Raw genomic sequence first — 22,828 nt, forward strand, 5'->3', positions numbered from 1 at the left:
TCTCTCTCTCTCTCTCTCTCTCTCGTTCTCGTTCTCGTTCTCTCCTCTCATCTCATCTCATCTCATCTCATCTCATCTCATCTCGTTCTCTGATCTCCCTCAGGCCCTGTTCTCTCTCTCTCCCCTTGTATTTCTCTTATTGTATTAGTCCATGTGCAGGGCCCTCTCATTGTGTGAGTGCACTTAGGTGTCCTTTGTTGCGGGTGCAGTGCCAGTGCACTCTAGGGAGCCGTAGCACGCAGCAATGTTTGCTCAGCCGTGTGACGGCAGGTGTAATGGGGCTGTGGTTGACTGGTAATTTGGGTCTACTTCCTCCGTGAGCTAATGACTTCTGGGGAGGGCATAAAAAATAAAAAGGGCTAATTATCAACAACAACACTGTGTGTGTGTGTGTGTGTGTGTGTGTGTGTTCTCTCTGTCATGTTGAGATTTGACTCCTGAAGCAGTTATTCTACTGTAACATACGCACACACACACACACACACACACACACACACACACACACACACACACACACACACACACACACACACACTTTCCTCACTTTCCGTCTGACTCATACACTCTGCCATGTGCATCTCTCCTCGTCACTCGGGGGTTTGATCAGGGAGGAGAAGGACGAGGAGTGTTCTTTGTTTCGATGCATTGAGTGCACCATCCACCTGCACCATGTCACATGCATTGTTCGCTGACAAACTCATCTTAAAGCAAAAGCACTCATCCCCTTCTGACAGCAGTGAGGTCCTCACTGTCGACAATACACATTCAGTCAGCTACACGTGTGTGTGTGTGTGTGTGTGTGTGTGTGTGTGAAACATGGCGTCGCATCGTGTCAGAGGACCCGCTCCCTGTGTAGATATAAAAGGTTAATTCTTAGATAACGAAACACAACCCACTGAATAATATTGTCCTGGGATTATACACTAATTACAAAATATTTATGAAAATTATATCTATAAATGCCATTCTGCTAAGTGCCACTAAATTCTACATACTACATACTCTAATCCTGAATGGCAGCGTCTGTAATGTGACCCAGTTTCCCTTATGGGATCCACAAAGTATCTCTGCTTCAGAAGCTGATAACGTACGGCAGTAGTCAGCCCCCCCCCCCCCCCCCAGTCCTGGGGAGACCTTTTCTCACATTTCTTTGGAATTTGATACACCGGAAGAAGCGATTGCATGACGCCCTCCACTTCCTCTTTCGGCTGCTTCCAGTCAGAGCCCAGGCACCAGGCAGCTTCCTGGGTGCAGGTGCTGGGGGTGCAGCCTGCACAAAGACCCAAAGGCAGCAGGCACCTTCCGGGGGGGGGGGGGTTGAACGGTGCCAGCTGTGTGACTTCAGGTTCTCTGTCGGGGGTCGTGTGCAGAGCCTCCGCTCGCGGTATAGTCCACATCTCTGTCTTACCGTTGGGGAGGGGAGGGGTGTTGGTCTTTGATTAATGAGATTTCACCGATGATTGGTCCATTGTTTTGTGTCTCCGTGCATGAACGCGACCCAATGCGTGTCTCGCGCCGTATTTTAATTCATGCAGCGCTTATTTATTTGTTCGGTTAATTTTCTTTAGCCTTTTGTGTCACCAGGTTAGTCTCATTGAGTTCAACAACATATTCTAAATAGAGAGAGACCTTGCCACTACAAGCTGCATGAAATCACAAACTCTGACAACGTCTAGCAGGAAACTAAAGCAAGAAAACTGTTAAAAAACAGTCAGATTTAACATGAAATTACTGAACTGAAAGAAGGCGAGGAGCGATGAGATCGAGGATAATCCCATTTGCTTTGTTTGTTCTGTAACACACACACACACACACACTCCCTGCATGAGATTGAATGGAATGATGTGCTACTTCTGAGGAAGCCTCAACCCATTTTTTACAAAGTGCTTCTCTGGAAAAATGGCATTACGAGAAAGAACAAGACACCACAAGAACAGGACATTCATTTGATATGACGGTAAACACTCATCGGAATGAGTTGATAAGAATGATGTTTGTTATTTCTGCTCAGCTAAACATTTGAGTCGAGTCAAGTGAGACATGTTGTTAAGGCTCAGGGCTATGGCATAAAGAAGTTTGGTCTCCATGGGGTATGAATGCTGCTGGATGACTTCTTGCTTTGTAGTCATCCAGTGACGCAGACGCCTGTCATGTAAAGTCTCCGTGGAGCCGTGTCCCATCCTCCCCCTGCCACTCACTGCTTCATAGGCTCCGTCTGGCTCTAACCAGCTAGAACGGAGAGAGATGGGCCGACCAACAGGGTGCTCAGACCGTGGACACACATTATGAAGACATGAAGACATTTCTACAGGAAGTGTGGAGAGCGGTTGAGGTCAAATAGATCCCACACAAATCGTATACATCCCCCCGGCAGATGGAAACAGTCAAAACGTTTTGCTCTTTAAAGACCCTATATGATTCTCTGTATATTATATTCCAGTTATATTTAGCATTAACATTTATGTTTTTTTTTCTATATTGATGGTCATAAGATAAGTCATTGGAATTCAGACCGTGTGTGTGTGTGTGTGTGTGTGTGTGTGTGTGTGCACACCCTATTCCCAGTGCAGAGGGCAGGCGACTGGCTGTCGAGAGGCCGATAATGCGCTTCATTGAGCTCTGTCCATGTGGTCTGGGTGAATGCATGCTTTGTGAGCGGGTTCTTCTTTTATACCTCGCAGGCGTTTGCAGGAACATGTTTATCTAGACTGGAGGCTTCAGAGGTCAGCCACTGGCTCTGCCTGGGAAAGAACAACAAAGGCGTAGAGCGTCCAGGACTGCAGAAGGAGAGTCCCAGAATGTACATGGCAGCCTCGACGTTACACTAAGTTTTGAACACGATAGAAAGGCTTCTGCTGTTCGATCGTCCAATTAGTTTAGTTATTTTTTTTTTTTTGCGTTTTCGTTTCTTATCATCTTCTAATTCTTCTCTTTTTCTTTATTCAAACCAAGTTGTGTGTGAATGGTTTTCCTACAAAGCGATGGCATTTTAAAACTTGGACGGGAATGTGCTATACAAATGAATAGAAGTATTATACTCATTTTCTTTAATATTGTTTTATGTGAAGCCACCGAGGGACAGAAAGGGAGCATTATAGGATGTCACACAGTAACTTCCATGTGCATACATGGTCCTCTGGTGTGATTTAGCCCCGTCCCCCCGTCCCCCCCGTCGTGATCACCTCAGCGTTTGACTCTGCTGATAGGAAACGCTGCAGACATCCCTCCGGATCGACTTCCTCCTGCGGAACAATGTCGTGTTTAACGGCAGCCCGCCCACTGCACACAACAAAGAGGAAAAGCAATGATTAACCCTGACCAGAAACCAATAGATCTGAGGTAGCGCCATCCACCCTGCTCAAATGAAGCTCAGACAGCCACGCCCCTTTGTGATGAACCTCTTTTAAGAGGCTGTACAATTAGCATTAAATGTGCAATTTGAGAGAGTTTAAGTGGAAAAGAGCAGAAGAGAGCAACATTTTCTAAATGAATTACCAAAACCAGTCTATTGCTCCGCCACCTCCCTCCATGTGGCTTTGTGATATTGAGATGTGTTGCATTCACGCTCCTTGGATTGACAGGCAGAGTGGATTCCCGAAACATCAGGCAGAGATGCCCTGATAGGTCAGACATGACCTCAGAGCGGTCTCAATCCAAACTGGCCCAAACAGAGGGAGGTGCAGTCACCTCAACGGGTGGCTGTGCCAACTATCAAATTACAATCAAACAATACTGTGGTACAGAGGAGAAGCACAGTGCCTACGTCAACAGTGGATCTGGGAAAAAGGGCTTTGACATTTTCTGATCCTGCAGCCTATTGTGTTATGAATAGATGAGTGGAAATGTTAGTCTGACCATGATTCAAATAAGTAATTGTTGGCCCAACAAATATTTGCCAATATTTTCTACCTATGACCCCAAAAGTGTAGACACTGAATTCCACCTTTTGTATGACTGAATGAAGGCAATGCAACAGCAAAGTGCAGAACAGTGGTTATATTTATTAATAATTTCTCTCATCATTTCGTAATACATTTGATGTGTTCATGAGATGAAAAATACAATAAACACAAACCATAAGTTTAATAATGGATTGATTTCAACAATAACCTACCCACATTCCCTCCTTTTTCTTTTCTGAAAAAACAGAGCAAGATTGAGCCAAGATACTTTGTCACAAGATAAAACACTTCAGTTATTTGTGAATCATGGCTCATAACTTCGCCAGAACTCGTAAATTCCTGAGAATTTTCCTTTTGTCTGCCAGAATATCTCTTAAATCTTCCTAGCAACACTTTTAAAATATAACAACCCAGTTAAAAAAAAGTGTGTGTTTTCCCACAGTAAACCACACTCATTGTTGTGCTCCACACGCCACGTTGCCAAGAGCACGCTGCAAAAGTGCCGGCGCTCAACGCTCCGTTTCCCTTGCAGACGTGCTCGGCCAACTACACGTTCATCCCCTACATGGTGACGCCCCACAGCAAGGTGTACTGCTGCGAGAGCAGCCTGATGAAGGGCCTCACCGAGCTGATGCAGCCCAGCTTCGAGGTGCTCCTCGGACCCATCTGCATGCCCCTGCTGGACCGCTTCGTCCAGCTGCTCAAAGTGCCCAAGGCCAACTCCCAGTGAGTATGCGCACGCACGCACGCGCGCACAGCACGCACCGCACGCACAGCACGCACGCACGCACGCACGCAAGCCACCTCAGGAACAGGACATTCATTCGAAAGTCCTCATTGGAATGAATTCATCAGAAAAAACGTTTGTCATTTGAACTCTTTAGAGCTCAAATGACAAGCGTTGAACACAAGTCAAGTGCAACATGTAGTTAGGGCTCGGGGTACGACATAAAGAAGCATGGTCTTCATGGGGTATAAATGCTGCTGTCAGTGGGCCATTTTGCTCTGGCAGTGTTGAATAGTCCTGCACAACACGCTATTGTTTCCTCTGTTCTCGTGGACGCCGGGGCGCCTGCCAAAGGCACGGCCGCGTTCACGTGGACGTGCACTACAGCACACCTACGTCACTGTTCCAGGCACTGTCTGTGCACTCGTGTCACCCTTGATCCCCGTGCAAAGGAAGAGGTGTTTGCCTCCGTGTTTGACTCACAATAGATCCTGCATTGTTGGTCAATGATGGCAATGATGTAAAGACATCCAATTGTGCTGCGCTTGATTTAAAAAAAACAACAAAAAACAACAAAAAAAAAACAGGTCTTGCTCGTGCTTGTACACTTCATGCCAACGTAACCGTACACGACGTCCGGTGTTCAAGTAGCTAATGCGTACTTAGTGACTGGCACTTAAGCTTTGATAAGCTTTGTTGTTATTACCTGTGGTTTTATGAGCTCTTGGTGATCTTAAACACAGCCACGCTCTCAGATGATTGCCTTTGAGGGTGTATCATTAACCAGACAAGGATGTAGTTCTCCGCTGCACGAAGCCCTTTGATGTTCCTCATGGGAGGCATGGAGGCTGGACATGCGTCTTATCTTAATAAAGCATCAAGCTGACATATTAACATCGGGATGGGTCACCGTTTTGCTGATTTGCAGCTCTGTTGCTGGTTAACAATGAATGATTCAACAATTTGCCCTACACAGAGACACACAATAGATAGGCAAGGCAACTTTATTTATGTAGCACTTTTCATACACAAGGCAGACTCAAAGTGCTTCCTGCCATGGATACAGACACACACACACACACAGACGCACGCACAGACACACACACACACAAAAAGACATGCACACACACACTCAAACACGTGCATTCATCTTTAATGCCCAACAGTAAATAGATAATAATAAAGAACTTAGATATTTCTAATTGCTGCAGACTAACATCCTATAACTTAAATGTGTGTTCAAGTGACCAAACGGTCACTTGAAAAAAACATAATTTCACCCAATACCGTGTGTCAGTCTGTCTGACACACAGTAGGGAACGGGTTTCAGAACCCAGTCGGTCATTGCGTCACCACCAAGTCGGAACAGGTGGGCATCACCTTAACCAATGGTGTCGCCTGCTGAGGCTTTACACGCTTTGAGACCGAGCAATATATATATATATATATATATATATATATATATACCCACTAACCCCTATCCTACCCCACTGCATGATCAAAGCAGTGACTTTGATACGCCTTTACTTTGAAATATGTTACCTTATTCAGTCCAGATCCCCTGAATGCAACCTCCTCCAACCGACATCTCACCGCCTGAGTCCTGCCATTGATTTGTTCTTCGGTTCGGTTCAGATGACCGTAATAAAGAACGAAACCTCTCAGTGTCAGTCTCTTGTAGAGCTATCTGAGACTTCTTGTTCATTTCTCATCCCGAAATAACCAGGCTATCACAGTCACCGGATTTACACTCATCCGTCAGTTGGTGTGAGGGAAGGTGTGACATCTGATCCTTCCAGTGTATGTGCAACAGGGTGCCTTTTGAAAAACTGACCTGGGGCCTGATTTGCTGTGTTGTTGTGTTGAGACTTGGTACGCTTGCACACTGTGTCAAGTTGTATTTTTAAAACTTGGAATAATGCACATGAGTGACACACAGAGAGACATACAAAGACATACACACAGATACAGAGATACATCCAGTGCCATGGCTGTATCAAATCAAGTCTTTTTATTTTTCCAAGAACACATCCAAATATGAATACACATTTTTCACTGTATTGATGTAGCCGCTTTTTCAAGGCACTCAAAGCGCTTAACATAGCAAGCTTCAGGAAGGACATCCCACACGCCTCGTCCGCTTCCACTGTTTCATCACTGTCCTTTAGCAAGCGCATTCAGGTCTGCAGTGGTAGACTATCGGGGCCACCTCTAAACCGCCTCGCACTAACAAGCACCGGCTTTGAACCACATCCTGTCGAGTTCATACCCTCTCAGCTTCTCCCTCTCTGCCCATCGTTGTGGTGTCCTCCTAATACGTTCATGTCTGTTGTCCCCCCCCCCCCTCCCCTCTCATAGCCAGTACTTCCGGGAGACCATCCTGAACGAGATCCGCAAGGCGCGGGAGCTGTACACGGGCATGGAGCTAGCGGCCGAGCTGGAGCGCATCCAGCAGCGTCTGGACAACGTCGAGTGCCTGTCCTCGGACATCGTGATCAACCTGCTGCTGTCCTACCGGGACATCCAGGTACTGCGTCTGCCGGGGGGCCCTAGTGTTCTTCTTCCCCCCCCCCCCCCCACGCCGGGATTTCGCACACTACAGAGACACTGCTTATCAAAACAATTCACATGCACATGATTCTTCAGTGGTAAATTGATTATGTGTGTCCCATCCCATCCAAAATAACCTTGATTGAAAACAAAATGAGGGAGCAAGAAAGGTCATGATTTTGTTACACGTGCATTTACAACAGCCTTTATATTCAGCCTACATAACGCCCTCTGTTGAATGTGTTAACAGGGCATCGGGCGCCGGCCCCCTATACCTTCAGCAGACCTCCTATATCTCGTTATTTGTCCTGCTGTTTCCTACTGTTCCAGTTATTCTCTGTGGCAGAGACCAGAGGCCTACATTCTTTGTCCCCACATTGCTTTGAGTTCCCCGATGCATGCAGAGTGTGCGTTTTGTGCGTGTGCGTGTGTCTCCTCTTTAGTGTAGCGGGGGATTCCTCTCACCGTCGGCGGTGCCCGGGCCCATTTGAATTATTGATGAAAACAACAAGCATGGGGGCGACACTGAATTATTCATTTCAGCTCTGGTCGGGCGCTAGTCAAACATTGGCACCTAATGTGAAAAAGAGAAACCCATTATGGATATTATGGACATTATGGGCATTTTATTCAGACGTTCACAGTGCAGATTTCCACGGATGGATGACAACTTGGAGTTGGTTTGAGCTTTGGGCATCGTCTGTGATTGACACACCAACACGTCATGCACACGCCCACACGTCACACACACACACACCTACACGTCACGCACGCACATAGTACGCAAATACACATGCACGCTCACTGCACACACCCATTGTCCTGCCCAGAGGGTGGTGTTCCTCTTTGATCACACCCTCTCCACCCCCCAGGATTACGAGTCGATCGTGAAGCTGGTGGAGACGCTGGAGAAGCTGCCGACCTTTGACCACGTGGCCCATCCTCACGTCAAGTTCCACTACGCTTTCGCACTGAACCGGTGAGTTGTGCAGCCCGAGAGGCGGGCGTCAAGTGCCTGGGGTACAGACAGTTACCAACTGTACTGTGTCTGACTGCATGTGTGCGTGTTGAATAAAAATGTCCTTGACAGTTTTTCAATCCAATGGCCAGGGTTTTTTTTTTTACCTATAAAACATTTATTTCAACAGCTTTCTGTTAATCCTGAGCAGGAAATAACCAGAAAAATCAATAGCGTAAAATGCAAAAACGAGAGGAAGGGAGGGAGAGAGAGAAAGAAGAGGATTTTGTGTTTACCTGGATGACCACATCCTTGCATGTAGATTCCCTAACAGACGAGACATTGCCTCTCACTAAAGCACGCACAAGCGGGCTGATGGCATGTGTAGGCAGCCACAAGTAGGCCGATGGAGGAGATAGTGAGCCTCCTGTCTCACTAGTTTCCTGTGGCTCTGGCAGCGCCGTGAGCTCCCATCACAAGACACTGGGCTTGTGCGCCCCTGCACATTATTTCATAAAGGCTTAATGAGTTGTCGATATTATTGCAATGATTTCTCACTGCAGGGTATTTTTGTGAGCCACACGACATCTAATTTGAGTTTCAGTTGTTAGGGTTCAACACACAACCAGCGGTTTAAGTCGGATGGTTTTTAATGACGGGGGGAATCATTTTACACACACACACACACACACACACACACACACACACACACACACACACACACACACACACACACACACACACACACACACACACACACACACACACACACACACACACACACAGGAAGCTGCGTTGTGTGCTGTTCTTCAAGCCCAAGTAGAGTGCACTGAGTCATAGCTGAATAAAACACACACTCACACACACACACGCACAGCCCCCTGCTAGTGTGCTTTTAGAGAAAAGTAGCAATCGAAATGGTGGTGCGAATCGAGTGAGAGATGAGGGAGAGAGAGGGAGAGGGAGCATCTGAGGAGAGAGAGAGAGAGAGAGAGAGAGATGCAACAGGCTTGCAGACACTCTTTTCTTTTCAAGAGGGACGGTGTGTGTCACTGTTGTACAGAACACTGTGTATTTTCCCCTGCACCCCCCCCCCCACACACACACACACACACACACACACACACACACACACACACACACACACACACACACACACACACACACACACACACACACACACACACACACACACACACACACACACACACACCATCTGGGCCATTGCCTTGGTGATTGTTGAAGCCTCTCATATGTCTCAATCTTGCCCTTAAGATCTGGGGAGACAGAAAAACATCGGCATATATTTGATGATTTCCTGCACTCTCTTAAAGTTGCTATCCGGGAGCTCTGTGTAGTGGACGTTAATGGGCGATAAGCCGTCTGTTTTTGTGATTAATTGAACAAGATGCTTGCATCCCACGTACTAAATTCGCCGGATCAATCCGATTCAAAGCTTTTGATCGGATTTGTCTTTTCCTTGCTTTTACACTCCGAAGGAGACCCCCGACTCCCAACGCGGCCCATTTGAAATTGATCAGTGTGTAATCCCACGCTTCCCTGTGTAATCCAGCTGCAAGACGCGTAGACGCTGCCTAAGGACATCGAGGGAGACGGAGAGGAAGGGGGAGAGAGGGAGAGGAACCAAGAGGGATAGAAGGGATTGGAAGGACGGAGAGACAGGGGGAGAGACGGGGAGAGGGGCGGGGAGAGAGGAGGAGAGGAGGACAGACGGAAAGAGACGGAGACCCAGAGAGGAGGAGAGTTGGAGAGACAGAGAGAGAGACAGAGAGAAGAAGAGACGGAGGAGGAGGAGAGACGTAGACGGACGGAGAGAAACTTGAGAGAGAGACAGGGAGGAGGAGAGATGGGTTCAGACAACCTAATACCTTAGCTAGTGTCTTTGGTGCAAAAACAATAACTTTTTATCCTGTGTGCTTCTATGAGACGTCCTTGTGCATTTTAAATGTCAACATATCCCCCCCACACAAAGACCCATCTGGCTACAATTAAAATAAATACCAAAAAATGTGCCACCTCCACACAGAGGCGTACAGCAAGTGCACCACAATAAGATCCTTACAGAAGGCTCACTTAGAGATGCGTCAAGGACCATGTGCCTTCCTCCTCCATCACTGCATTTGGTATAACCAGTCCCGAAGGCCCTCATGGCAAACGGCCACGTGCTAGTTCTGACACATGCATGCACACATGGGGGATTGAGAGGCTGTTATCACACTCAGTCAACGTCTCTGCTTTTTGCACTTAATTACAACACTGGGGGAGACTGACTACAACTCACAGGTCAGGAAGCAGACGTCTCCGCCATATGTCCCTTAATTGTCTTTTGGCCGACGGATTGGAGGCTGATGGGAAATGTGGTCCATTTTGTTTGTTGACTCATGGCGACCAATGTGTTGAACTATTTGTGTGTATATATATGTTTGTGTGTGTGTCTTTGAATATGTGTCTTTGAATATGTGTCTCTGTGTTTTGTGTATATCTCTTTGCATAATATATGTATTTGTGTATGTTTATGTTTGTGTTTTATATATTTGTGTGTGTGTGTGTGTGTGTGTGTGTGTGTGTGTGTGTGTGTGTGTGTGTGTGTGTGTGTGTGTGTGTGTGTGTGTGTGTGTGTGTGTGTGTGTGTGTGTGTGTGTGTGTGTGTGTGTGTGGTCTTTGAATGCATGTGTGGGTGTGTGCGTGTGTGTATGTTTGTGTGTGTATATGTGCAATGCCTGCAGCCGTAACCTGCCCGGCGACCGGCAGAAGGCCCTGGACATCATGCGGCCTCTGGTGGAGGGCGAGGAGCAGGTGGCATCTGACATCTACTGCCTGGTGGGACGCATCTACAAGGACACCTTCCTGGAGTCGCACTTCAGCGACACGGAGAGCCGCGACTGCGGCATACGCTGGTGAGGGGGGGGAGGGAGGGAGGGAGGGAGGGAGGGAGAGAGAGAGAGAGAGAGAGAGAGAGAGAGAGAGAGAGAGAGAGAGAGAGGGAGAGATGGAGAGATGGAGAGAGAGAGAGAGAGAGATTTTCAGTGCCACTGCTGTATCAAATCAAGAACACAGCCAAATAGGAATATTCATTATTCCCTGCATTTATATAGCCGCTCTTTCGAGGCACTCAAAGCGCTTAACATCCCACACACCACAGTGGAGAGGTAAGGAGCCAGAGACCGGGGGATTATGTAGGGTACCCAGGCTGGGAATCTGGCCAGGACACCGGGGTTACCCCCCCCCCTACTCTGACCATGACATCTTGATTCATTGGCGGTGCATTGTTGCGTGCGTCCTGTTTGTTCCTGAACACATGCGTGTGTGTGTGGAAGGTACCCAGCATGCACCAGGATTTGTTTATGGATTTGTTTACCCATTTTTCTCATTATCGTTTAGTTAGAACACGTGTATGTGAATGTGTTGATGCCTTTCATTTAATTGGATGCATCCATAGAATGGTAGAGTGCTAGATAGATACATGGATATATTGATATCTGTAACGTTTTTTGAAAGAAACTGAATGTTCTTGACCTTGCACATCTGTGTATGAGATGACCTACATATTGTGGATGGATGGATGGATGGCTGGATGGATGGATGGCTGGATGGATGGATGGCTGAATGGATGACGGGTGATTAGATAATTCCCTCCTCTTCATGGTTGATGAGCTCGGCTGTGCTCCGGGAGGGCGGGAGGTCTGTGGGTGCTGATGGAGGAGCTGATGGAGGCTGAGTCATAGCCACAACACACACTTTGTGTTGAGAGCCCCAAAGCCTCCTCACTGCTTCCTCCTCCAAAGAGCTTTCCGGCTCCTCTCTAAAGACGTCTGTCCGTCTGCGAACACGCACGCTTCTTCTCCCGTCCAGCCGAGACCACGTCACCGCCATCGTTCAGTCTGGAGGTTTCTGAATGAAGTCCTGTTATCAGAACGTGGCTATCTGCCCATTCACCATTTAACTAATGACTCATGAAGCTCCTTGTGACGGCGGGAATGCTAATCGATGCGGCGCAGGTCGGAGTTCAACGCCTCGCTCGTTGAGAAGAGAGCACTTAATAACAGGGCATTCACGTCTCTCTGCCTTTTTGCTCCTTCTACAAGGAAATGTGCTTGTTTCACCAAAGCACCGTCAAGGCACAAAAAACAAACCTCATCTTTGCCAGCTACTTAATTAAGTATATATGAACATCCTCCCGACATTTTGCCCACCTGGGGTCTCGTTAGTTTGTCCCCTCTGACCTTAACGTCACATTACGGAGTAAGACCAAACGCCATCTCTGGTGTTCACCGCTGTCATCTCCTCTCCCTCCAGGTTCAAACGGGGCTTTGAGTCGGAGCCCACCCTCCACTCGGGCATCAACTACGCCGTGCTACTGCTGGCCGCCGGCCACCAGTTCGACACCTCCTTCGAGCTCCGCAAAGTCGGTGAGTCCCCACTACGTCTGCGCCCTCGTCACGGTGACGCCAGGAGGATATGACAACACCAGCACCCTCTCCCTCCATCTCTCTCTTTCTATCTCTCTCTGTCTCTCTGTCTCTCTCACTCTCCCTTTCTCTCTCTTTGTCTCTCGCTCTTGCTCTCGCTCTCGCTCTCTCTCTCACTCTCCCTTTCTCTCTCTTTGTCTCTCTGTCTCTCACTCTCCCTTTCTCTCTCTCTCTCTCTCTCTCTCTCTCTCTCTCTCTCTCTCTCTCTCTCTCTCTCTCTCTCTCTCTCTCTCTCTCTCTCTCTCTCTCTCTCTCTCTCTCTCTCTCTTTGTCTCTCGGTATCAACTCAAGCTCCATTGAAGGTTTCCATTTTTGTTCTTTTGTCGATCTGACCTCGTTGGACAGTATACAAACACACACCTTACCTGGCTTTTAGTTTTTCATGGGAAAAACAAGAAGACAGCCAACGTTGATTGTCAGGTACATGATTGTCCACCCTTCAGTTGTATATAGAACAGATGTAACCTTCATCGGTTACAGATTGTAAAGATTTAACAGCAGTTGCAGATTGGAAAGGTTTTATATCAGTTACAGATTGGAAAGGAACAACAGCAGTTACAAATTGTAAAGGATTAACGGCAGCATCGTAAAGGTTTAACAGCAGTTAAAGAATGTAAAGGTGTAACATCCAGCAGTTACCTTTTATGACGGTCAAACACGCAGCAGTTCCAGATCTATGCGCTTTTGGCTCTCCCTCCAGATCGATGCCGCCGGACACTGACAAGAGAAGGAATGTAGTCTGTTTTTAGACAAACAGGGCCTTCCCCTAACTCATGTCCTGTCTGCCAGACAGCCATCTGAGTGGGGGGGGAACCCAAAGGAATCTGCTTGTTTTCGCCGTGCAGGCCTGCGTTCGCAGCTCCCAGACACCTGGTGTAAATCGCCTTTCCCCAACGCTGCACCCCGGCATTTTCCCACAGTCCTGTTTCGTGAAAAACAATTCCCAGAGACAATCACTCCTGGGATATGTGGTGTCAGGCAACATCTGTCAGGGGAACAAAATGAAAGGACGTTGTGTTAGACCGTTGGATGTCATCAACCCTTTGTATAGTGTTGTTAGGACATTCTTTATGACGTCAACCAAATATATTTGCCTATTTTATTGTACTGTGCAGTGCATATAATATTGTAATTTAAGATGTCTCATATAAGATGAGATGTTCCTTGATCTAGCATATCGTCATAACACATATTCTTTCAGTATTCTATCATTTTGAGAGATAAATGCTGTGCATTTTCATGAGATATGTGGGGGAAAGCAAATTGATCTCCCGTGTTGGTCCATATGGTCTAGCGCCGCTGGGATGGGCTCGTGATTAAAGAACCAACAGCCCACTGTAGCAAGCCAGGCTACACACAGTAGTGCTGACTGCAGGTGTGTGTGTGTGTGTGTGTGTGTGTGTGTTCAGGGGTGAAGCTGAGCAGCCTGCTGGGGAGGAAGGGCAGCCTGGACAAGCTCCAGAGCTACTGGGACGTGGGCTTCTTCCTGGGCGCCAGCGTCCTGGCCTCCGACAACACCAGGGTGATCCACGCCTCGGAGAAGCTCTTCAAATTAAAAGCCCCCATCTGGTGAGGCGGGTTCTGTCGGTTGTTGTTTCTCGGCACGACCCCCCGGACGGGCTGCACACCGGCAACCGGACCCTTCGATGGCCTTTGGGTTGTTTTAACAGGCTTTAGCTTTCCTTTTCTGTGTGTGTGTGTGTGTGTGTGTGTGTGTGTGTGTGTGTGTGTGTGTGTGTGTGTGTGTGTGTGTGTGTGTGTGTGTGTGTGTGTGTGTGTGTGTGTGTGTGTGTGTGTGTGTGTGCGTGCCTGTCTAGATACATATATATATATTTATATATACTGTATACAACCCTACATATCATGATTGTCATAGTAAACGAGGCTAAAGGAAAGGTCACCCTGCAGCACGCCTACAGTAGAGATAATCAATTAGAGCAGGGCCTCACACCCCATGGGACCGCTGTGATAAAGTCACGCTTCCCAGCGCTCACTATTCACTATTGTAGTCTGCTCAATTCACTCCCAATGCACTAAACATCAAAAACCAGAATACCGATCCCAACCAAAGTATGTCACCGTGCCCTGAAGCACGCAGCGCTGTCCTCCACCGTGCGCTGTGAGGGGAGATGGTTCATGCTTTCAGCGTCAGCCCCGTGGGCGGCTCTCTGTCACTCCGCTGAGAGCCCCCTCAGACGGTGGCAGACAAAAGCAGTCCTCCACCGCTGTGCTGCCCGCCCACAGCACGGACCCCCCTGTCTACCAGGGCCTGAACACACTGACCTCCCCCGCCCCCCCCCGGCCCCCCCCAGGTACCTGCGGTCGCTGGTGGAGACCATCCTCATCTACCAGCACTTCAAGAAGCCCACGGTGGAGCAGCCGGTGCCCAAGCAGGAGCTGGTGGACTTCTGGATGGACTTCCTGGTGGAGGCCACCAATAAGGAAGTCTCCTCCGTGAGATTTCCGGTAAGTGATATGACCAGCGTTGTGTGTTGAGTGTGTGTGCAACTAAAATAAACAGACATCCTTTTATTTTTATTAAATCCCTTTTAGCAATGGGTTAGGTGTGTGTGTGTGTGTGTGTGTGTGTGTGTGTGTGTACAATCAAAAATAAACACTTCCTTTTATTTTAATTAGATCCCTTTTAGCTGTTTGCGTGTTTGTGTGTCCAATTTAAAGTATATGCTGCACCTAAAATTAGGGCTGCTTGATTATGAAAAAATTCATAATCACGATTATTTTGGTCAATATTGAAATCACGATTATTCAAGCGATTATTTTTGAGTTTGAAAACGTGCATTTATTCAGCATGTCTCTCCGAAATTTATTTTGTATTTGAGAACTTTGAAATTACGCCTTAAAAAATGCAAAAAATAGTCAAAGAGAAAATGTTCCAATCTAAAATGATATACAGATATGTATCCAGCTGTTCTGCCCTTTCTATAAACATAAAAAAATAAAAAAATAATGATTGTTAATTTTGTGATCGTTTGACGCTAAATTCGAAATCGCAATCAAAATTAAATTAATTGCCCAGCCTTACATAAAATAGATCAATGCGGTTTCTGTCTTGTCTGTCTTGTCTGTCTTGTCTGTCTGTCTGTCTGTCTGTCTGTCTGTCTGTCTGTCTGTCTGTCTGTCTGTCTGTCTGTCTCTGTCTGTTTTTCTAGAAAAAACTGAAAATAAACTAGAAAATAAAATGTTGGCTTAAAGTGGTCTAAAGTGTGTGGGCCCTATCTTGCATCCGGCGCAAGTGACTTAGTCACTGGCGCATGTGTCGTTGCTAGTTTACAACTGGCGAAGAGCGTTCTTTTCCCACCACCGCCACCCGCCGGTAAATTAGGGAATGATCTTGCGCCCCAAGGGGCGGTTCGGCGGAAGGAGGAGGCGTGTTCTGGCGCAAACGGTATTTTGCCGTTTCTGAATACCATTGCGCTACTGACCAGGAAATACCTGGTTTAAAGTCAGTGGCGCGTTGTTCAGATGCTATTTTAAGGGCGCATGCATACATGCGCATGCGATGCATACGGATTGCTTGTGCACCTCGCGAATACACTTTGCTTCTCCCATCTACCTAGCCGCACATTCTTGGTAAATTATTATTTGGGAAAGAACAGCGGTAATAAGTCTTACTTTTAAATCAATGCATCTGCAAACACCGTACAGCAAACACATATTTTCTTGACACAGACATCGTGTAGGCCTACATGCCCATAACTTTTAGGATTGATGAGTATTTGATCGTGAAAAACATTGTTTTACCGCGAGTGAGAATAAAAAGAATGAATGAATGCGCGCGCGCGTGTGTGCTCTATTTAAACACACGCAAACTAAACACGTAACGCATAATACAATCAATGGCAATGTCTATTACCGCGGGGACACATGCATATTAGGATAGCATACAATACTGATAAGAAACAATGTTTATAATGTATTGCGTATATCATTAAATAGAACCACAGTTACCGCATATCATATGTTATATCATATACGTTTTCTTTGCCGACATTTATTTGAGGACTCAGTATTTCTGAAGTTGTGGAAGAAAACCCCTTATTCCATGTGTGAATTAGGCCATATTATTTGGCAATAAACAGAGCCATTTGCAGTTTGAAATTCATGTGCATCTGTCTCATCAGAGACTGCAGACGCGCTGTCAAAATATCAACTTGTCCGATTCAAATGCGCTCATGGCTCTTAAAGGGGATGGGAGCTGGCACTCTCATTGGTTTGTTGGACGTTACGCCCAAACCACACCTACGGGTAACTAGGCTGCTTCAGACCAACCCTTTTGACACTTGCGCCGCGACGCAAGTGTCATTTATCCGCCTGTAAAATAGCGATAGCGCCGTAGAACCGCCCACAAAGCTACTTCCCACTTGCGTTTCAGACCGTTAAAATAGGGCCCTCTATCTGTGTGCACCTTTTAACCCGTCAATGCCAGTGAAGTCAGTGTCCTTAAAGGTCGGCTGATCACCGCTGTCTCAGAGCTCAGGGCTCGGAGCAGCCCTCATTGGTTCTTAGTTTAAAGGACTGATCTCCCCCCTCCAGGTGCTGATCCTGGAGCCCACCAAGGTGTACCAGCCCTCCTACCTCTCCATCAACAACGACGTGGACGACAACACCGTGTCCATCTGGCACGTCGCCCCCGAGGACAAGGTGGGCTTGGCTGGGAGACACACACACGCATACACACATGCATACATGGACAGACTGACAGACAGACAGGGGGAGACAGGCTGACAGACAGACAGACAGACAGACAGGGGGAGACAGGCTGACTGACAGACAGGGGGAGACAGACAGACAGACAGACAGGGGGAGACAGACAGACAGGGGGAGACAGGCTGACTGACAGACAGGGGGAGACAGACAGACAGACAGACAGGGGGAGACAGACTGACAGACAGACAGGGGGAGACAGACTGACAGACAGACAGGGGGAGACAGACTGACAGACAGACAGGGGGAGACAGACTGACAGACAGACAGGGGGAGACAGACTGACAGACAGACAGGGGGAGACAGACTGACAGACAGACAGACAGGGGGAGACAGACAGACAGACAGGGGGAGACAGACTGACAGACAGACAGGGGGAGACAGACTGACAGACAGACAGGGGGAGACAGACTGACAGACAGACAGGGGGAGACAGACTGACAGACAGACAGGGGGAGACAGACTGACAGACAGACAGGGGGAGACAGACTGACAGACAGACAGGGGGAGACAGACAGACAGACAGGGGGAGACAGGCTGACAGACAGACAGGGGGAGACAGACTGACAGACAGACAGGGGGAGACAGACTGACAGACAGACAGGGGGAGACAGACAGACAGGGGGAGACAGGCTGACAGACAGACAGGGGGAGACAGGCTGACAGACAGACAGGGGGAGACAGACAGACAGACAGACAGGGGGAGACAGACTGACAGACAGACAGACAGGGGGAGACAGACTGACAGACAGACAGGGGGAGACAGACTGACAGACAGACAGGGGGAGACAGACTGACAGACAGACAGACAGACAGGGGGAGACAGACTGACAGACAGACAGGGGGAGACAGACTGACAGACAGACAGGGGGAGACAGGCTGACAGACAGACAGGGGGAGACAGACTGACAGACAGACAGGGGGAGACAGGCAGGCTGACAGACAGAGAGGGAGACAGGCTGACAGACAGAGGGGGAGACAGACAGACAGACAGACAGAGAGGGAGACAGGCTGACTGACAGAGAGGGAGACAGACAGAGAGGGAGACAGGCTGACTGACAGAGAGGGAGACAGACAGACAGAGAGGGAGACAGGCTGACTGACAGAGAGGGAGACAGGCTGACTGACAGAGAGGGAGACAGGCTGACTGACAGAGAGGGAGACAGGCTGACTGACAGAGAGGGAGACAGGCTGACTGACAGAGAGGGAGACAGGCTGACTGACAGAGAGGGAGACAGGCAGAGAGGGAGACAGGCTGACTGACAGAGAGGGAGACAGACAGACAGAGAGGGAGACAGGCTGACTGACAGAGAGGGAGACAGGCTGACTGACGGAGAGGGAGACAGGCTGACTGACAGAGAGGGAGACAGGCTGACTGACAGAGAGGGAGACAGGCTGACTGACAGAGAGGGAGACAGGCTGACAGACAGAGAGGGTGACAGGCAGACAGACAGAGAGGGTGACAGGCAGACAGAGAGGGGGTTCAAGAGACAGTCAGGGGGTCAGACAGACAGACAGTGGGGGAGACAGGCAGGAAGACGGAGGTGGAGAGAGACAGACAGAGGGGGAGACAGGCTGACAGAGGGGGAGACAGGCTGACAGAGGGGGAGACAGGCAGACAGAGAGTGAGGCAGCATCGCAGCAAGCTTCCATCTCTCACATCCTGGGACAACGCCCAGGCCGTTCAGAGAACACTCCCACAATGCATCATCCTGTCAAGACCTTCCCTCTTTTTTTTATCAAACTCTCCAAAAAATCAACAAAAAGACAGCTTGACAAAGTGTACCATGATGGCGTTATTAAGGAGCCGTGGCGGTAGATAATGTCATCATTGCGGGGTGGGTGTGCTCTAACTCTGATCTATGTCGGTCTCTCTCGCTGTGTTGCCGGTCCGCTCTGATTGGCAGAACAAGGGCTTCCACGAGTGGAACTTTGGGGCCACCTCCGTGCGAGGCGTCAGGTCAGTGACCTTTAACCCCTCCAAACCCCTCGCCGCAACCCCACACAGATATGCATTGTTGATAATCAAACTACTGTTTTGCACTCGATAAAGGACCAAAACGATGGATCTACTATCCGAATTGGATTAAATTGTGTTTTCTGTACAGATGGCATAGGAAGGAAGGACAGGAACCTCTAAAGCGCGGCTACAGTAGAGATGATCAATCAGAGGAGATGTAGACCAGATCTAGTTTCCGAACTCCCATCAGTGAAACGATGCTCACCCCACACAGGATCTGACACCGCGTCGGACCGCAGCGTGGTGCACTGAGTAGTGCACCACGCTATTCACTGCACTACTCGGTTCACGCTCAATGCACTTAACATTATAGACCAAAACAAAGTGGTTGATTTATCAACGCACACCTAATGGGTACGCTTATTAAACATGTATTATTTAAGTAGAGTACACGTACCTACGCATTATAACATCGGGTTGTGTCACAGTGAGTTGAACATTTGTTCATTGCCAAAGTGATTGTCCCGCGGGTAGGAGTGGGGGGCCGTTGACGCGGCTCATTGGGTCCGCTGCTGCTGAACACACTCCTCTTCCCCCCCCCCCCCCCCCCCCCCCCCAGTATCTCAAAGTTTGACGAGCGCAGCGCCTTCCTCTACGTCGTCCACAACACAGAGGACTTCCAGATCTACTTCTGCACCGAGATGCACTGCAAAAGGTGTGTGTGCTGTGTGTGTGTGTGTGTGTGTGTGTGTGTGTGTGTGTGTGTGTGTGTGTGTGTGTGTGTGTGTGTGTGTGTGTGTGTGTGTGTGTGTGTGTGTGTGTGTGTGTGTGTGTGTGTGTGTGCGTGCGTAAGTGTGTCTCCCCCCACTCTAGGGTTGTCGATCTGTTTTTTTTTTAAGTGCGTTAGTCAGGGATAAGTGGATGTCAAATTAATCAACTGAATTACCTTCTTTGGCTGTGGTTGGGGTTTTTAGGTGTGTGTGTGTGTGTGTAGCTACAATTTCTGCAACCCTCTCTAGGTATGGGCATTAGCTTAAGCTCTAAAACTGACGAACCTCATGATGTCTGATTGACTTGGACGCAATTGCTATTAGTAAATGAAAAAGATTGATTGGAGTCATCATCAAACATCATTATGTTGAACTAAATGCATCCTCTCAATGCGATTCGTTATTTGAAATGTAGACGTCTGGATGCCTCTCTCGTAAGCCTGCACCAGAACAGTTCACATCCAATCCACACATTCCAGCCATTGCGGTGACCTGTGTTTTAAACAGGTTGTTTATCCCGAGCTCCCCTCAGACTTGTGCTCAGACGTCAGAGTGAGTGAGGAGCAGCGGGTCTGACCCGAGCGCTTGTGTCCCGCAGGTTCTGTGACCTGGTCAACAGCCTCACGGAGGAGGCCTGGAGGGGGCCCGAGGAGGGGGACTGCGACGCCGAGGCCTTGGAGGTGAGGGGAGGAGGAGCACACAACCAGGCAGGGCTGGACCATTTGGGGAAACAATCGAATTGCGATTATTTTGACCAATATTGTGATTGCGATTTAATGTGCGATTTATATAATATATTAAGTTCGTTATGTTGTGTATTATTCACTAAAAAAATAGTAAATCATTCTTTAATATGACGAACACAACATTGGAAGCAGTCAACATAAAAACTGCTCCTTCATTTAGGCCAGGCCGATGTGTTGAGATTAATTTATATTATAAACTTCTTTATTTAACTGTGAAATTGTAAAATAAAAATAAATGAATCGTACTGATTTCCAGCCAGTAAAGGTGCATCGCGATTTAGATTTGAAATCGATCCATCGTTCAGCACTCATCACCCAGAATCCACCACTCAACACCCAGCAACAAGAACCCACCACTCAACACCCATCACCCAGCATCCACCATCCAACACCCAGCAGGATCACCCAGAACTCACCACTCATCACCCAACACCCATCGACCAGGAACCCGTCAGCCAGCACTCACCACTCATCACCCAGCACCCGACATCAAGACTCACCACTCATGACCCACCACTCGACACCCATCATCAGACACCCAGCCCCCAACCACCCAGCACCGATCACCCAGAACTAACCATTCATCACCCGCCACTCAACACCTGTCCCCCAGCCCCACCCTGATCGAACACCCTAGCACGCGTCCCCCAGCCGGGTCTGAAGCATTGCAGCGTCAGACCCGGGAATGTGCCCCATGTCTGGCTCAGGGAGGGTTAGTCATTAGTCCTAGCAGTATCCCGGTCTGCTGTGTATCAATGTCCATTTCTTCACTACTCCGACAATGAGGAGTTTTGTCTGAGGCCTTGTGATGCCATCACTCATTGGTCCAGATCACCAATCAATGCTTACAATCGTAGTTCAGAAGAAAAGCTTGATTGTTATGTTAATTGTTATGCTAACAAAATGTTCCCCAACTCCCTGACCCTAGGATGCAGAGAGAGAGAGAGAGAGAGAGAGAGAGAGAGAGAGAGAGAGAGAGAGAGAGAGAGGAGAGAGAGAGAGAGAGAGAGAGAGAGAGAGAGAGAGAGAGAGAGAGAGAGAGAGAGAGAGAGAGAGAGAGAGAGAGAGAGAGAGAGAGAGAGAGAGAGAGCGCCTCAAGGATCAAAATACTTAAACTGGTTCTCCACTGCTCTGTTTTTAAAAGGTTGTGTGTGTGTTTGATCTGTGGAGCACTCATTGTCCCCAGTCACAGTCCCAATTGTTTTGGTATTGGATTGCTTTCTTCGACCAACCCAAGTTCTCACATTGCAAATCTGTGAACCTACAAACTGCACCCAAAACAGTCGTATGCGATTTCCTTAGTTTCTATAAACACGCACGCACGCGAGCATGCACGCGCGCACGCACAGCCTAATAGTGCATAGCGCAGTAGGAAGCCTCAAAAACAGATAGGCAATCAGGTATTCCTATTCAAATAAACCAATTATATTTAGTTACTGCGTTTCTGGTGCTTTTGGCAAGGTTTAATTGCTTGAGTCAAATTTAATTTAATAATTTGATTGTAACATTAAAATAGCAGTAATAGTGGCAGATTTAAAATAAAGATTGTTCATGCTGATAACTAATTTTCATTAGTGCAGTTTGATAACAACATCCAATCGTGTTCTGGCCAATCCTTTGATTAAGCCTGTGTAGTCAGCCGAGAGTAAAGCTTTACTTTGCACAGTGGTTGTATTTCTGCTGCATGTGTTTAACATGGACATGGATTTAGAACGGGGATTAAACTGCAAATCCAGCGCGGAAGAAACGTGTCACCTCGTGAGCACTTTGTTGTCAAATTTGTGTTCAGATCACAGATCCTCATATGCTAGTGCATCCCACCTTGTGCGTGCTTGTTCTATTAAAGTCACTGAATGGTACTCATTATGCCGTGCCGGAACATTACCAGTAATGTTACACGTCTGATACAGGCAAATTGGCGGAACGGATTTGCCGGCCCTATTCGCTAAATTACCGGCCCTATTCGCTGCGTGTGTAAAGGGGCTGTGTGGGATCACAGT

General features: G+C 48.0%; 1 protein-coding gene across 1 annotated transcript in view; it reads left to right on the plus strand.

Moving 5' to 3' along the window:
- Positions 1–22,828, plus strand: part of map3k5 (mitogen-activated protein kinase kinase kinase 5) — a 50,806-nt gene that overhangs the window by 14,088 nt on the left and 13,890 nt on the right. The window contains exons 4-14 of the mRNA XM_060042439.1: positions 4,435–4,628; positions 6,988–7,156; positions 8,052–8,158; positions 10,885–11,055; positions 12,455–12,567; positions 14,037–14,196; positions 14,940–15,093; positions 17,182–17,289; positions 19,260–19,312; positions 19,932–20,027; positions 20,681–20,933. Of these exons, the coding sequence (XP_059898422.1) occupies positions 4,435–4,628; positions 6,988–7,156; positions 8,052–8,158; positions 10,885–11,055; positions 12,455–12,567; positions 14,037–14,196; positions 14,940–15,093; positions 17,182–17,289; positions 19,260–19,312; positions 19,932–20,027; positions 20,681–20,933 (1,578 nt within the window). The remainder of the gene's footprint in view (positions 1–4,434; positions 4,629–6,987; positions 7,157–8,051; positions 8,159–10,884; positions 11,056–12,454; positions 12,568–14,036; positions 14,197–14,939; positions 15,094–17,181; positions 17,290–19,259; positions 19,313–19,931; positions 20,028–20,680; positions 20,934–22,828) is intronic.

This window comes from Gadus macrocephalus, chromosome 21, assembly GCF_031168955.1.
Source record: "Gadus macrocephalus chromosome 21, ASM3116895v1".
In the NCBI taxonomy this organism is placed as follows: Eukaryota; Metazoa; Chordata; class Actinopteri; order Gadiformes; family Gadidae; genus Gadus; species Gadus macrocephalus.